Raw genomic sequence first — 16,951 nt, 5'->3', positions numbered from 1 at the left:
CGCACCTCTCTGCATTCCTTCCTCCCCCTGGACTCCCTTCTCTCTTTGCACTCCTTCCTCCCCCTGGACTCCTTCCCCTGTCTGCATTCCTTCCTCCACCTGGACTCCCTCCTCTCTCCGCAGTCCTGCCACCCCCAGCCTCCCTCTTCTCCTGCACTCCTTCCTCCCCCTGGACTCCCTCCCCTCTCCACACCCCTTCCTCCCTCTGGACTCCCTCCCCTCTCCACACTCCTTCCTCCCCCTGGACTCCCTCCCCTCTCCACACTCCTTCCTCCCTCTGGACTCCCTCCCCTCTCCACACTCCTTCCTCCCCCTGGACTCCCTCCCCTCTCCACACTCCTTCCTCCCTCTGGACTCCCTCCCCTCTCCACACGTCTTCCTCCCTCTGGACTCCCTCCCCTCTCCACACTCCTTCCTCCCCCTGGACTCCCTCCCCTCTCCACACGCCTTCCTCCCCCTGGACTCCCTTCCCTCTCCACACGCCTTCCTCCCTCTGGACTTCCTCCCCTCTCCACATGCCTTCCTCCCCCTGGACTCCCTCCCCTCTCCGCATTCCTTCTTCCCTCTGGATTCTGTCCTCTCTCCACACTCCTTTCTCCCCTTGGACTCCCTCCTCTCCCTGAATTCCTTCCCTTACATATTCCATGCTCACTTACACCCACATCCTCAGATGCCATCTTCTCCTCCATTAACCCCTCTTCCCCCAGTACTCCCTCCCCCTCTCAACCTTCTCGCACGACACTTTTGTTTCCTCCTACAATCGCACCCCTGCCAACACCCTTGTTCCCTCCCTCCCAACCTCACACTTCCTGGCATCTCTTCTTCTCCCAGTCGAACCTAGACCTTCATTTCTGCCCCCCGGTGCATCTTCCTCTTCCACACACAGCTGGGCCTTCCTCCCACCCCCTTGACTATCATCCGTTGTAAGCAGACCCTCAACAGTGACTTTCCACCTTCTGTGAGCTGCTTCACAGCAGAGTCAAGTCGATGAGAATCTACCCAGCACGCCATGGACATTCCTCCAGTGTGTCGTAGCTGTTGGACTCCAGCATCTTCTGCTCCTTGGATGTCCGTGATGTGAGCAAGGCCCTGGAGGTAATTTCTAACTTCTGCATGTTACATTGTCAAGACATGTTCTGCACCGGCCTGTTTTCCTGCTGACATGGGCAGATGATCCAGCGTGGGGGGGTGGGGGTGGGAATGATTCCGGCGAGCTGGCCTTATAATGACACGCAGATGTATTACAATGAGGTCCCCAATGTCCGATGGCGGGAAGCGCAGCCTGCCATCAACGGGCTGAGAGGATGATTGCAAACTGCTTTCATGACGTCGTGAAACCGATTTCTGGCCTTCTTGCCGTATTGTCCGTTCATGCTGCCGAACACACCCGACGCCAGTGGGTATGGAAAATTCTGCCTTGAGTAATACCTCACTTAAAGGGGCAGTTATTCAAGGTCAACAATAGAAATCAATGACAACATTCTCATCAAGAACGCTTCACATGTGTTTCCTTGTTGTAGCAATTTCGTGTCATTGACTGCTGAGCAAATAAATGAAAATTCTTCCCTTTAAGCATATAAGTTTAAACATAGCTTCGATTATCATCTATGTTGTGTGCAGTCATGTTCCCACAGAGCATTGAGTTCATTGGCTTTCAGGTAGAGCAAATCTTCCTGTTTGAATGTCAGAACCACCTATACGTCAAATTGCATTCAATTGTGAAAACTGATACTTGGTACTACACACCACACAAATATGATATTTAGGTATATAGATATCTAGAGGAATATCTAGATATAGACATTTAGCTATATAGAGGAACCAATACCAAATTTTCCTGAAGATACCAAAATGGAAATGGTGACAAAAAATGCAGGACAACCCGGACAGGTTTTGCTAATGGGCAGATAGGTGGAATATCCATTCATTTGTGTTGTTATTCTGGCACAATTCATCTTAAGTTAGCATAAACAACTCAAAAGAGCATGGCATTTTAAGACAGATTATGCTCAGAGCAAGACATATTTCTGTAATCTTTAGAGCTAGTTGTTAGTTTTAAAAATGTTACATCAGAAGGGTCCATGCACAAAACTAGCCACACCCTCAGATTGAATTAAACAGCATTGGGAGTTTCCACTAATCGCACAAAGGTATGCAGACCTTTGAAGCAGCTCCTAAAATTAAGTTGGATGTTTTGGTTGTGAGGATACTAACAGGTAGGTTTTAAAAAGCTTTGTGTGTATTTTTTTATATAATTACTAAGGAACAGCCTCCTATACCCCAATCTGACTAGAAAATAGCTTTGTATAATTTTAAGGCATTTTTTTGCATTAAAAAGCAAATTATGCACAGATTGACACTGTGATTAAAGCACTTATTTCTACGATAAACTCATTTTTGTTTGCAAAAGGTCCAAAATTGGGATGATGGCATGGGTGAGGGGGTAAAATTCAGTTACACTAAGATAAACTAGAACTGTGTTCATTAGACACAGTAAATTAAGGGGATATCTAGTGGAAGTTTTAAGAGGGCAAATTGTGAAAATGATTTACACTGGTTAGCAAATCAGTAACTGAGGGGTTTAATTTTAGGATCAGTATGAAAAATATAAGGGGGAAAATTTAAGAACATATTTCATGCAAATATCAACAATATATCGTACATCTTATATTATTAAGTATTATTGAATAAGCTACACAAAGTTTCTAAAGGGTTGTAGGAATGGAAGAGGTTACTCAGGTAGGGAAGGGCAAGTCCATGGAGGGATTTGAACACAAGGATGATCTTTTTAGAAACGAGCGTTCACTGCTGTGTGATGCTTTTTCAGCCAGCAATACATATTGGAGATGTTAAATTTAGCATGCACTGCGTATATTTCATCATGCATTCCTGGCAGGTGAGATCGCTCCGAGGAGAGTGAATTCAGAAAATTACCCTTTGGATAAACTCCTGAGGGTGAAAAACATGATGGAGAAGAAAAGAGTGGAAATGGGATGAAATTTTGACCTAGATTCCAACACAATGGGCCACATGGTCTGCTTCCGTGGTGAAATATTCATGATTCAAAGGATTGTGGAAATCTAATTTGAGAGGATGGACAGTTAAAGAGAAGCACAGTTATTTTTCTTATCAATCCATAACAAGAAACTAAATGTGGGAAAGTGCAGAATCCGTCCTGGTAAATTACTTTTCAGATACGAATAGTTATCAATGACAATCAGACAATCAAGACAAGCCAACATGTTAAATATACTAAGGGCAGCATTTACGGGGATGAAGTGGGTGAGATGGGCAGAAGCAAAAGTGGGCATATTGTCCACTCCCCCACACTCCCATCGTCCCACAGCAATTTAACACCTGTAAGGCATTCATTTTCTTTGGTGAGACTTCTGCCCCATCTGAAAGGGAGTTCCTGCCTCCAAGAGCTACGGGCCAATCAGGCCTGGTCTCAGAAGTGCCACTGGGATGCTTGGCCACTGTTGCAACTGTGGCAGTCTCAACAGGGGTCGTCGCTAGAGCTGCATAGAAGTGGGAGTGGTGTAAGTAAGCCTGGGTACCAGATTTTAGTGTAACACAACTATTTTTAGATTAATTTCATGTTATATTCATTGTAACAAGGTAACAAGGTCAAATGCCACTTTGAGCTAACACTGAGATAAGAAGCCATTTTGTATTTTGTACTTTATAATCACTCACGTGTATTAATTAAGGATTGTTAGGAGGCAGCCAAAAACAGATAATTGACCACACAGTGCTGCTCAATTAAATTGTAGACAAAGAAATAGCAATTAATCAAGTAGCTATGTTAAAGTGGAATTCAAAAACTTATAAATTTAAACACTACTTTGATATGTCTGTTTTGGATGAGTATCAAATATGTTATTTTGTGCGAAGCTCAGCAAAAGCCATGGCCAAACAGACAGTAGACAATTGTGCAAAGTCAAGTAACTAAAGACACTGCAAAAGAATCATTGTCTTTTCAAGCGATGATGCACATAGGTAGTCAAACTCCAATTAAATCGAACCAAAATTAAATCAACCAATTATAAAAATACACAGACATGGGAATTACCAGCGTTGGGTGTGTTCAGTGGCGTGAACAGACAATATGACGAGAATCGATTACATGGCATCATGAAACCAGTTTGTGATTGTCCATTCAGACTGTCAACGGCGGCCACGTTTCCCGCCAGCAGACGCTGGGGTCCTCATTCTAACACATCAGCTCATTGTTATAAGGCCAGCCTGCCAGAATCGCCCCCCACCCCCTGCTGGATTGTCTGTCCACAATGACGTGATTGCACACCGACATGTTTCACAACAGCATATAAACGGCGTGCGCATGGTGGGCTGCACTTTGAGGGGGAACTCAGAGGCGAGTGCACTGTAATGTTGCAGAGCAATCGTGAGGGATATCTGTTGGACTTCAAGGTTGAGGTGCGTTGGGGTGGCAGGCAAAGGCTGGCCTGGGGTTGAGGCAACTTTGGTGGGGGTGAACAAAAGCTGCCCTGCAGTTGATGGTAGCACACAAGCACGAGCGGGGTTGGGGGGTGCGGGGAGGGGGTGCGAGGGAAGTGGCCATACACTTTTGTACCTTGTATAAAGTGACCAATCCTCAACAGCTGAGACAGTTTAAGTGCAGTCACATTGATGTGATTGGAGTCGGGCCTTTAGCTTATCTACCCACTCAAGTAATACGGAGGCCACCAAGTGCTCCAGAGCTTTTCACCCCTCAGGCACTGACGGCAAACTAATCAGCATTTCAGTGGACTGCAAAACAGTTGGACAACTGGGCACATTGTACAATCTCCTTACAAAAGCTAGCCATGGAGCAGTCCCTGGTGGAGGTGCTCACAGCCCCTTGCAATGTCATCATCCTGGTTTGGGCCAGTCTCCCCCATTGTTCAAGCTAACAGGGCAGCCTTGCAGTGTAGATTAGGAGAATGTCTGTGCCTGAGCTAAGAACACTCAGATCTCTGCTGCAACACATGGACAACTATGTGAACCACAAGGGATTCCATTTGCTGAATGTGCAGCTGGTGTGCGACCACCACAAACACATCCTGTAGGTGTGCACACAGTGTCCAGGGAGTGTGCACAGCTCCTACATTCTCAGTCGATCACAAGTCCCTAACATCTTCCAGGGTCCACAGAGGCTGCAGGGATGGCTCCTCAGGGACAAGGGCTACCTGCAGAGGACGTGGATGATGATACCCGTGCGGCAGCCTCAAACTGCAGCGGAGCAAAGGTAGAATGGGGCTCATGCCGCAGCTCACAGCTCGGTAAAGCAGACAAGCGGGATGCTGACAATGAGGTTCCGGTGCCTGGACCGGTCTGATGGAGCCCTGCAAAATGGTCCACAGAGGGTGTCATACATTGTCGTCGTCTGCTGTGCCCTTTACAACCTGGCGCTACAACGGGGACAGGAGCTCGCAGAGGAGGAGATGCAGGAGCTGGAGGTCTCCTCCAATGAAGAGGACATTGACAGTGATGAGAATGAGGCGGTCCTTGATGGTGACGATGAATGCAATGAGGCCCTTGCACTGGCCAAACAAGGTAGGCATGCTCGGGAGGCCCTCATAGCTGCTCGGTTTGTGGAGGATGATGATGACATGCAGTGAGGAGACACAATCGATCCTCACATTGCATCTGAGAATATCTGACTCCTGTCTGGCCGAGGGCAGCTCGTTGATCAGGTGCATATCATAGAGATGTAGCCATGAAACTTTAGAAGCATCTGATCCTTTGTCCGCTTTCAGCACCTGATCCCTTCAGGAGCACAGCATCACTGGTCTCAGATGCTGACGAGATGGTGACCAGCCCCACCTTAAAGGTGCTGAGAGCACACAGACAGAATGAGGGAACGCTGTGACACCTGCCCACAACATTCTGGCAGCAATGACCAACGCCGTTGAGGTGCAGGCATCAATAATGTGTCCAGTGGATGTGAGGCCGGACCATCACTTTGGTCTGAAGGCTGCACAAAACACAGGGAAGAGGCCCTGGACTGAGACACCTGCCTTTATCCTGTGCAGGAACCAATGTTTCATATCTGAGTGACACGTACACTGCTCATCATAACAAGGAGCCACAGGCAGGGAGACATTCTTGTCAAAAACAGAATTACCTGGAAAAACTCAGCAGGTCTGGCAGCATCGGCGGAGAAGAAAAGAGTTGACGTTTCGAGTCCTCATGACCCTTCGACAGAACTTGAGTTCGAGTCCAGGAAAGAGCTGAAATATAAGCTGGTTTAAGGTGTGTGTGTGGGGGGCGGAGAGATAGAGAGACAGAGAGGTGGAGGGGGTTGGTGTGGTTGTAGCGACAAACAAGCAGTGATAGAAGCAGATCATCAAAAGATGTCAACAACAATAGTACAATAGAACACATAGGTGTTAAAGTTAAAGTTGGTGATATTATCTAAACGAATGTGCTAATTAAGAATGGATGGTAGGGCACTCAAGGTATAGCTCTAGTGGGTTTTTTTTTATTTTATATAATGGAAATAGGTGGGAAAAGGAAAATCTTTATAATTTATTGGGAAAAAAAAGAAGGGGGAAACAGAAAGGGGGTGGGGATGGGGGAGGGGACTCATGACCTAAAGTTGTTGAATTCAATATTCAGTCCGGAAGGCTGTAAAGTCCCTAGTCGGAAGATGAGGTGTTGTTCCTCCAGTTTGCGTTGGGCTTCACTGGAACAATGCAGCAAGCCAAGGACAGACATGTGGGCAAGAGAGCAGGGTGGAGTGTTAAAATGGCAAGCGACAGGGAGGTTTGGGTCATTCTTGCGGTCTGTCCGCAAGAATGACCCAAACCTCCCTGTCGCTTGCCATTTTAACACTCCATCCTGCTCTCTTGCCCACATGTCTGTCCTTGGCTTGCTGCATTGTTCCAGTGAAGCCCAACGCAAACTGGAGGAACAACACCTCATCTTCCGACTAGGGACTTTACAGCCTTCCGGACTGAATATTGAATTCAACAACTTTAGGTCGTGAGTCCCCTCCCCCATCCCCACCCCCTTTCTGTTTCCCCCTTCTTTTTTTTCCCAATAAATTATAAAGATTTTCCTTTTCCCACCTATTTCCATTATATAAAATAAAAAAAAACCCACTAGAGCTATACCTTGAGTGCCCTACCATCCATTCTTAATTAGCACATTCGTTTAGATAATATCACCAACTTTAACTTTAACACCTATGTGTTCTATTGTACTATTGTTGTTGACATCTTTTGATGATCTGCTTCTATCACTGCTTGTTTGTCGCTACAACCACACCAACCCCCTCCACCTCTCTGTCTCTCTATCTCTCCGCCCCCCACACACACACCTTAAACCAGCTTATATTTCAGCTCTTTCCTGGACTCGAACTCAAGTTCTGTCGAAGGGTCATGAGGACTCGAAACGTCAACTCTTTTCTTCTCCGCCGATGCTGCCAGACCTGCTGAGTTTTTCCAGGTAATTCTGTTTTTGTTTTGGATTTCCAGCATCCGCAGTTTTTTTGTTTTTAGACATTCTTGTCAGTTCATTATCAATAGTGAATATTATGTAAAAGTGATTAACACCTGTGCCCAGGCTGTGCAACTTTAAGCTTGGCCTAAATAGCCAAGTGGTTATGGTACTGGGTTTGTAACCCCAAGATCAAGAGTTCAAATCTCACAATGGCAAACTATGAAACAATGTAACTTCATCTGAATAGGAACAGATGGAAACGTGTTTGTACTCGAAAGAGTTACATCTTATTAACCTTCCGAACCCTGCCATCACATCTTGGTGCTCCTCGGACATCCACGGCAGAGTTGGAAGCAGCCTGCTGACCTCTGTGATGACCTTAACAGGCGTCCTTTGGAGGGCCAAGACCTGGAGGGCCCTAATCTGCTTTCGGGGTCCTGCTGTGTGGCAGTGTCACACTCCTTGGCCTGTGGAGCTGGAGCTGCTGAGGTCACAGCAAGAGGGGAGTCGGATTGGCCGGAAACTCCCGGAGTCACCTGGATGGATGGCCCCAGGGTTACATCAGCTGATCGTCCTCCCTATGGGTGCCTAAAGGCACCAGGCTGAGGAAAAGGGGTAGCTGGAATGAAGTCAGGCTGCCCTGCACTCGTCTCACGTAAACACTGTTGGAGGCCAACTATGGCATCAATGATGGAGTTCAGGCCACGCAGCAGTGCAGGAGCGATGTCCTGGACCAATGTCTCCATGGCGGCTGCCATCCTACCAGTGTTGACCTCAGTGCATTGGAATGCTGGTGCTATCACCTCAGCCAGAAGGTGGATGGACTCCTCTATCATGCCTTGCAATCTGAAGAGTGCAGCGGACATCCCTTCCTAGATGTTCCCGAGCTTGCCTTTGCAGTTCCAACAACTGTGACATGACAGAATCTTGAGGCTTGTCACCTGACTCAGACTCAGCAATTTTCTGGCCTCCAGCAGTCCTCCGAGTGCCAGTCATCCGGGAAGCCCTTGCCTCCGCCACCTGCAGTGGATCAGACAGTGTGATGTGCTCAGCAAATTGTGATAACAAGGTTACTGTAAAGCTAGGTCCCACTGAGGTGTGTCTTTGGGCTGGTGGAGGGTGTGGGTGAGCACTGTGATGGGACTTCAGAGGGGGTTTTAGCGAATTTGTCTTCTGAGCTTCCCTCGGTGCTTGATTAGAGGGCTGGGGTATTGGACACTCAGATGTGCCTGCAAAAGCAAGGAGAGATAATTAGTGCATGACAGTGGCCTGTGAAAGAGGACACATCACTCACAGCGTGGTTGTCTGATGGTTGTTGCACTGCTGGATTCTCACTTGGTCGAGCACCGCTGACCTCATCTTAAGCACAGGAACAGTCCAGATCTTTACCAGCCAGTTGGATGACTCTGTTTTCAAAGTCCATTAGGACCTTGATTTCAGGCATTTTTCCACCAGTCTGCAGCCTCTCCCTCTTGTTGTGTGCCAGCTTGTCCTGCATGAATAGAGATGGAGAGAGTGTAAGCAGGATGCCTAACAGGCCAGATGATAAATATGCCTGGCCTGTATGGGTGTGAGTGGTCCTATGGATGGGATAAGGACAATGAAGGTGTGTGTGAGGGTGTGAATGGTTATGTCCCTTGAACAGGCAGTGAGTGAGATCCTTGTGGGTGTGTGATGGGTTTGTGAGTTTGTGAGTTGAGAGTGATGAGAAGAGTCACTTAACCTGGCAGAATGGAAGAGATAATTCAATCTCTTGCAGCGCTGGGTAGCTGTCCCTTTTTGCAGGGCTTTGCCGCTGACCATCCCTGCCACTGCCTCCCGAGCTGGATTAGTGAGTTTGCTGCCCATCCTGCAGCCAGAGTTGAGTAGAGGGCGTCACAGTGAGCCTCCACTGCATCCAAAAGGCACTCGAGGGACGCGTCATTGAACCTGGGGGCTGCAGTATTTTTGCCTTTTGGGGCCATGTCTTCTTTGCAGCAGTCCTGGAAGCACCAAGAGGTGTGTGTGCAGCTGGACTTTAAATATGGAGCCTGGCCTGATGAAACGGCGAGGTGATGGCATGGCCAGCGAATGAAAGCCTGTCTGCCATAGAAACAGCGTGTTTCCTAGGAATGCATAATTAATGCGGCGGGTTTGAGATGATATGTCACTGCAGCCGGGAGGGGTAAACCTGCCCACTACCTCATTTAGTGCAACTCTGGGAAGATTCTGCCCATGGTCCTATATGAGGCATTGATAATTTAGTGGGTAAAGGTAAAGGCTTTGAACGTCACCTTTGCTGGCTAGTCATGTACTACATTCTGCCCAAGGCAGAATTTGAAAGAATTGCTGTGTACAAAGGAACTGGAAGACAACCTTACTCATCAGTGTCCTGATTACTCGTTTGAAGCTGGAAAGTCTATTTTGCGTCATTAAGCGTTCTTTTTCCTTTTTAAAATAAACTCTCCTTTAATTTACTACACAAGAGTCCATCTTGCCTTATGGCTATGCTCTTGTCAAACCAAAATATTCATTGAATCTTAATGGGATAATTTGAAGTCAGATAACTGAATAATTAAGAAATAAGATAAATTAAGATAATCTATATATATATATATATATATATATATAAACCTTCAGTGAGCATCGTCAGAGCCAGGTTGACAGGCCCTGGCGAGGGGTCTGAGGGGATAGGATGGAGAGGGAATTGGGGGAGAGGCCAGGTTGGACAGGGAATGCGAGGAGGGGAAACATGGGGATAATCAAATCATGAGCAAGATCTCCGATGGAAATAGGGGCCTGATAAGGATGCATACACTCCTTTTCCTGCCACCTGCCCAAGCAGTGTTACCTGCCAGGTTTCACACCCGTTGCCAACCTCAGCCCTCCACCCATTAAATAGCAGCAGAAGCAGGAAGTGGTCATTAATTGACCATTAAGGTGCCTCAATTGGCACAAGGCCAGGTGAGTCACCTGATGCCTCCCCCGATGCTTGTTGGCTAGGCACTGGAAAAGGCACCCATGACATTTTTACCGCTCCCACCCCCCCACCTGCAAATCTCCCTTCAGGGGAGCCTAAGCATTTGCATCAATTACAGATTAGTCATTTGGTAATACAGAACTTGAGTATTGCTGAAAAAAAGAGCCATGTCTAAGTTTTTTGTCTTGCACTCATAAGGACACTCGCAAGCATACTAATATAAGGGGAAAAACAACAATTTATTCTGTATATGAAGAGAGTGCTGATTGGTTGGCAAGTGGAGTTGCCTTGGAGAATTCCCCACTGATGGTGACTGACAGTTAACTGCTAAGCATTGTTTTAAATTTAAACCAGGTAGCTTGACCCTGATTGGTCAAGGCATTGCCCTGAGGAATGAGTCAGTGAATGGCTATCACATTTTATTTAGCTGAAACAGGTGCAGTGTATGTATGTGTTCTTTCTACAAAGAACAGGGCCCTGTTATGGTTAGGAAAATTGTTACAACCAGTTTTGATCAGGGTTTCCACATGCAAGGTGAAGGACTCCTTCACATTTGTGAAGGCCATACAGGACTTGCATATCGATAGCAATGCTGTACTCGTGCTCAATTGACATTGCTAGCCTATTCGCCAATATGCCATTTAATTGAGCCATAGATATTTGCGCTGCAGCACTATGTCATGGTGATCCAGAATCACTGTTGTGTGAATCAGTATTCATTGAACTTATGAACTCAGCAACTCATGCAGTTGAGTTCGGTTTTAATGAAACCATGAATGCCCAAATATGGTGTTGCCAAAAGATGCCCTCTAGGCCCGAATATCTTTGTTGGGTTCCATGAGAAAGGTGTCTTGATGGGATGACACCTAACTTCCTACCCCTCGCATATTTCCGATATGTGGATGACACGTTTGCTATATTTTATTCCACAGCTGCATGTATCAATTTCCTTACATGTCTTAATGGACTTCATCACGCATTCAAATTCACCTTTGAAATGGAGCAGTTAAATTAACTCCCCTTCCTTGACATATTAATTGAGAAATCTGCCAGGGGATCCCCTACCATGGCAAACCTGCCTTCACTGGTCAATATATGCGTTGGGATCCTTACACACAAAAGATTGGGCTTATCGTCAACCTTGTGCATAAAGACTGAGCCATTTGCTCACCATGCAAGCTTGATGTTGAAGTAGGGTGCATCAAAGGCATCCTGCAGGATAATGGCTACCCTGATCAGATCATTTTGCGCTGTATATCAATCAAACTCATGAACAGATTGAAGGCCATCACTTTTGGCCCTGAAAAATGCCCAGTTTATCTCAGATTACCCTGGAAAATCTCAAAAATTTGAGTAAGAGGTGAAGCTAGCTTTTTCATGCTGCTACTATGCAATAGCAACACAAGTGGTACTTGCCACTAACAGAATGCTGCCCTCATCCAAAAAGACGTTCTGCCTATCACACAAATGAGTAATGTGGTAGATGAATTTCAATGCTAGACATGTAGACCATATTTCTCAAAGACAGGCGAATTGTATCTAACAGCATGTCCCAGCTGCTTTTCGCAAAGGTCAGGGTACAGAACGTACCCAACCAGCCCATGATTGCAAAACTCAAAGCACAGTGTACAACATTAGATGTGATACTGCGATTGGATAACATTTGCCAAATAGTTCTCGTTGCACTAAGAATTACACTGACAACCAATTTAAGGTTGTCGTTCAGGCTCACATTGTGACATATTTGCATGTACTGGAAACTATATATATTGTTACACAGAGCCCTGTTCTTTGCAGACAGAAAGAAAATATACATGCACTGCGCCTGTTCCAGTTAAACAAAATAAGTGACAACCATTCGCTGACTCATTCCTCAGGCCAATGCCTTGACCATTCAGGGTCAAGCTGCCTGGTTTAAATTTCAAACAGTGTTTGGCACCATCAGTCAGTCACCATCAGTGGTGCATTCTCCATGGCAACACCACTTGCCAACCAATCAGCACTCTCTTCACGTACAGTATTAATTGTTGTTTTCCCCCTTATATTGGTTTCTTATGGACGTCCTCTGAGTGCAAGATGAAAAGCTTAAACATGTCTCTTTTTTCAGCAATTACAAATTAGCACTATCAAAGAGATCAAACACTTTCAGGTAACAGCACAGAAAGGAGAAAGGATGCTGTTCAAAACATACATAACCAGTACTTCTAAGATCTGGAATCTTTCATCCTTTCACAATGAAACTGGGAAGGATATCACCAGCACTCTGTCAAGAGTTCTCAGTGAGGCACAAGAACGCAGTGACAAAGGTTGGAACATTCTTCTTTGATTACTGCAACCTTGGGTGGAATTTAGTTCTCTTGGTGCAGATCCCAATAACAGATCTGGAAGTGGCTGATGTTCCGTTCACGGAAAGAACTGCTGGCTGGCCGAAATTACACGGTAGCCGGCCAATAAAATGTCCAGAAGCGTGGAGCCTGGCGGTGTACGTGGACAGAAATATTTTGGCCATCAGCAAAGAATACCTGACCATCATATCCCATTATTCACTGCAGAACCCCAGATCTTGTCCAACCTTTAGCAGTCAAAACTCTTTGTAGGCAATCCCTGACTTTTGCTCAATAACACAATTCCTACACTTGTAGCAAACCCTGAGACAACCACTGTTGTGGGCTGAATGGCCTTACTATGCATGAGAGACTTAATCCAACCAACCTTACAAGTTCAAAAAATTCTACTTCTTGTAATACTCAGCTCAAATCTCACTACAGGAGTAGGTGTTAAGTCCATGCACCTGCAGTGTAATATATAACGCTCACATCAGTTTCAGCCAAGAAGGGCAATTCCAGCTACCTAGGTGCATCTTTGTGCATCTCAGAAGTGACATGACGAATGATGGGCCCTTGGAACCTTAGATGGAAGTACTAAAGTATCACAGAACAGACAACCTACCATGGAAGGTGTTGCTCCTCCCCTGTAATAATGACAAACAGGACAAATCCAAACAGGAAACCAGGTTGGTACTGATTTCCTCTCCTAACCTGAGTTCCATAAGTACTTGAAGCTGATATTTTTAGGACCTCCCATTCCTTTCAAAGCATCATTGAGAAAAAAGAGGACCTGCAATGCTTTCTCACTGGAAGTTCTCCTGTTCATCATTACCTTAGAGGAGGAGCAGAGGATCCAAGGCAACTGACACGTGCTCTGAGCTTTTATCATATTTCCACACAAGGTTCTGAGGATATATCATTGGTCATGCCACTTCTGAGGTCTGTGGAGTACCACTACTTTTGTCATAATGTATGCAAATAAGTATTCAAGGAAATGATAGCATAAATTTGGGTTGAGATGATCGCTGTGCAAGCCAGTAGGACCTATAATGTGATTTGCAGATCAGCCAGTGATAAACTAGTGAATGCCTTCTTAACCCAATAGCACGGAGAGAGAAAAAAAAACTGTATTTATTTGGATCAAAATTGAGACTCCCCAAATCAATGCAAACTCTTTCTCAATGACAGTTCTGATTGGAGACTCAAATGCAGCAGTAGCAACTGTAAGTCATGGCTGCTCCTGATTTTAAGCCAATGGCAGTTAAATTAGAAGGAGTCCATGTCTAAATACAGCAAGACCTGGACTATATCCAAACTTAGGCTGACAAATGGCAAATGACATTTATGCCACACAAGTGCCAGGCAATGACCATCTCCAACAAGAAAGAATGTAACCTTCGCTCCTTGACATTCAATGGCATTGCCATCACAAAGTCCCCCACTATTAACATCCTGGGGATTACCATTGACCAGAAACTGAACTGGACTGGCCACATAAACACTGTGGCTACAAGAGCAGGTCAGAGGCTAGGAATCCTGCGATGAGTAACTCATCACCTGACTCCCCAAAGCCTGTCCACCATCTACAAGGCACAAGTCAGGAGTGTGATAGAATACTCTCCACTTGCCTGGATAAGTGCAGCTCCAACAACATTCAAGAAGCTTGACACCATCCAGGACAAAGCAGCCCGCTTGATTGGCACCCCTTCTACAAACATTCACTCCCTCCAGCACTAATGAACAGTGGCAGCAGTGTGTACTACCTACAAGATGCACTGCAGAAACTCACCAAGCCTCCTTAATGGACACCTTCCAGCTCATGACTACTACCATCTAGAAGGACAAGGGCAGCAGACACATGGGAACACCACCAACTGTAAGTTCCCCTACAAGCCACTCACTATCTTGACTTGGAAATATGTAGCCGTTCCTTCACTGTTTCTGTGTCAAAATCCTGGAACTCCCTCCCTAACAGCACTGTGGGTGTACCTACATGGACTGCAGTGATTCAAGAAGGCAGCTCACCACCACCTTCTCAACGGCAATTAGGGATGGGCAATAAATGCTGGCCTAGCCAGTGATGGTCCATATCCCATAGTGAATAAAAAAGTGGGCAATGAAATTTCCTTGCTGAATTATGTGCAAAGTTGTTTGAGCTGCACACAATCCAGTGGGGTTCTGCACAGTAAGGGATAACTCAGAAAATGTGCTCTATTGTATCATTTCAATAAGAAATAAATGGTACTTACCATGGTGGAATATATTGGAAGTTCTTTATATGGATTCACCAGCAGCAAAATATGTCCAATGTAAGTCTGAAAAAAAGTCAATAGTTCAAAGGCTAACTGGATGAGGAATATTGTGAAGAGACTTCTTGTCCTGCACAAGAAAATCAGTTAAAATACAGTATTCATTCATGTTAATTAATGCAACATGCACAACAGGAATCTTAGGAATACATTTAAAAAGTCAGTGACTTAATATTGAATGTGATTCTCTGTCACCTTGGATTGCAACGACATCACAAATTGAGGCTTTTCTATTTTTTGAACTCATACAACTTCATCCACAGGTTCAAAACTTGATCTAATACCCTTCTGAATTTTCAACAATGCCATTATTCACTACTAGTTCATTCTTTCATTGGTTAACCTATTATTGGCTCATATTTTGACAAGATTTGGGGAACTTGAGCACTTCTGCAGACTTCTGATCGCTTTTACAACTTCAAGGAAGATTGGGGAAGATCTTAGAGAAACAGACTGAATTCTTTTTAGCTATTTATTCTGCGGGTTATTGGTGGAAAATGTGGAGATGTTAGAGGTGTAAATGTGTTCAGTAAATGAGGAAACAAGGCTGGCAGAATGTGCTTTACAAATTTTATAATGCTATCCTGAGTCTAGCTCCAATGTTAAAATAAAAATCTTTATGTTCATACTTATTAGTCACAAGTTAGGGCAATTCCAGAATCCAGCAGTTTCATTGGCAGGCAACCTTCATCAGAAATGCATCTCAGGTGATCATGGGCATGCTGCCTGTTTATTCATCTGTTTATTAATGACCCTCACTTCTCTTTGGGAACTTGTACTCATGGACGGAATTTTGTTCTCCCTCACTGGAGGCAGGAGGGTAGACCTAGTTAATCTTGTACAGTGGAGACTACGTCACTTTCCCAACTTCAGTCCAATTCAATCTGGGATGGGAAGGGTCAAGACAGACTTCTCACTCAGAAATCAAATGAGATCCTTAAGTGCTCACTTAAGGATGACTTAGAGCCTCATCCTGCCACTTCTGTGGTTGTGGACCAAACCAAGCAGAATCATTTGGCCCTTGTCTGTGGCAATTTTAGTGGTGGGGGACATTTAACCAGGCAGCAGAGTGCCGGATGGGGACCCTGCCACATTACCACCTCCACTCAGATTAAGTCCATGGCAGAAAGCCCTGTGGATGGCCTTCCTGCCCCACTACCAATTGAGGCCCTAGCGGACCCACTTAAGGGCCTAATCCCGCCGCCGCTGATATTAACCCAGTGGTGGGTGGGGGCTTGTCATGCATGGAACACGATAAGCAAATCTGTGGGTCCCTCGTTGAAACACACTTAATGTCTGATTGAGGTACCTGACATGAGGAAGGGGGGACCTGCTGAGAGCCACCTCCTGCCCTAGCTGCCAACCTCCTTCCACCATGACCCCCACCCCAAAACCACCCTCTTGCTATTACACCCGTGGTCTGGCATCCAGCAATGATCCTAGGCCTCAGGTGGGTGCAGCAGCCACTGCCTCCCTAGTGGTGCTGCCAATCAATTGAGCTGCTGGCTTCTGATTGGCTGGCAGATCTCAGGAGCAAGATATTGGCCCCACACTCGATGGTAGGGTGCTTTAATGTTCCTGTTGCAGTGAGGAGACCCAGCACCAGGGTACTAGTTAGGCACTTAATTCCATCAGGGCTCCCGGTGCCAGGTCTGTGGGAGTGCCACCAATTTTTGTTTCGGAGGTCCACCGCCCATGTTAAATTCTGCCCACCCACTCTCCTCCTCAGTCCCTGTTATCTGCTTCAAAGACTAATAGGACAGAAGAACAAAATCACTTTGGAATTATTTTCTGCATATCAGACAGGGCAGATACTTGCTGTGTCCAAATCCAAAGTTGGTTGATATTTTAGCATAGACTCCACAGCTTCCAAAAATTAAAATGTGATTGCAATCATTTATTACTTCACC

General features: G+C 45.7%; 1 protein-coding gene across 1 annotated transcript in view; it reads right to left on the bottom strand.

Annotated features, from left to right (window-relative positions):
• Positions 1 to 16,951, bottom strand: part of myo16 (myosin XVI) — a 657,504-nt gene that overhangs the window by 332,583 nt on the left and 307,970 nt on the right. Inside the window, exon 12 of the mRNA XM_041198724.1 lies at positions 14,982 to 15,047. Within this exon, the coding sequence (XP_041054658.1) occupies positions 14,982 to 15,047 (66 nt within the window). The remainder of the gene's footprint in view (positions 1 to 14,981; positions 15,048 to 16,951) is intronic.

The sequence above is a fragment of the Carcharodon carcharias genome, chromosome 11, assembly GCF_017639515.1.
Source record: "Carcharodon carcharias isolate sCarCar2 chromosome 11, sCarCar2.pri, whole genome shotgun sequence".
In the NCBI taxonomy this organism is placed as follows: domain Eukaryota; kingdom Metazoa; phylum Chordata; class Chondrichthyes; order Lamniformes; family Lamnidae; genus Carcharodon; species Carcharodon carcharias.
This window is presented reverse-complemented; position numbering and strand designations above follow the sequence as displayed.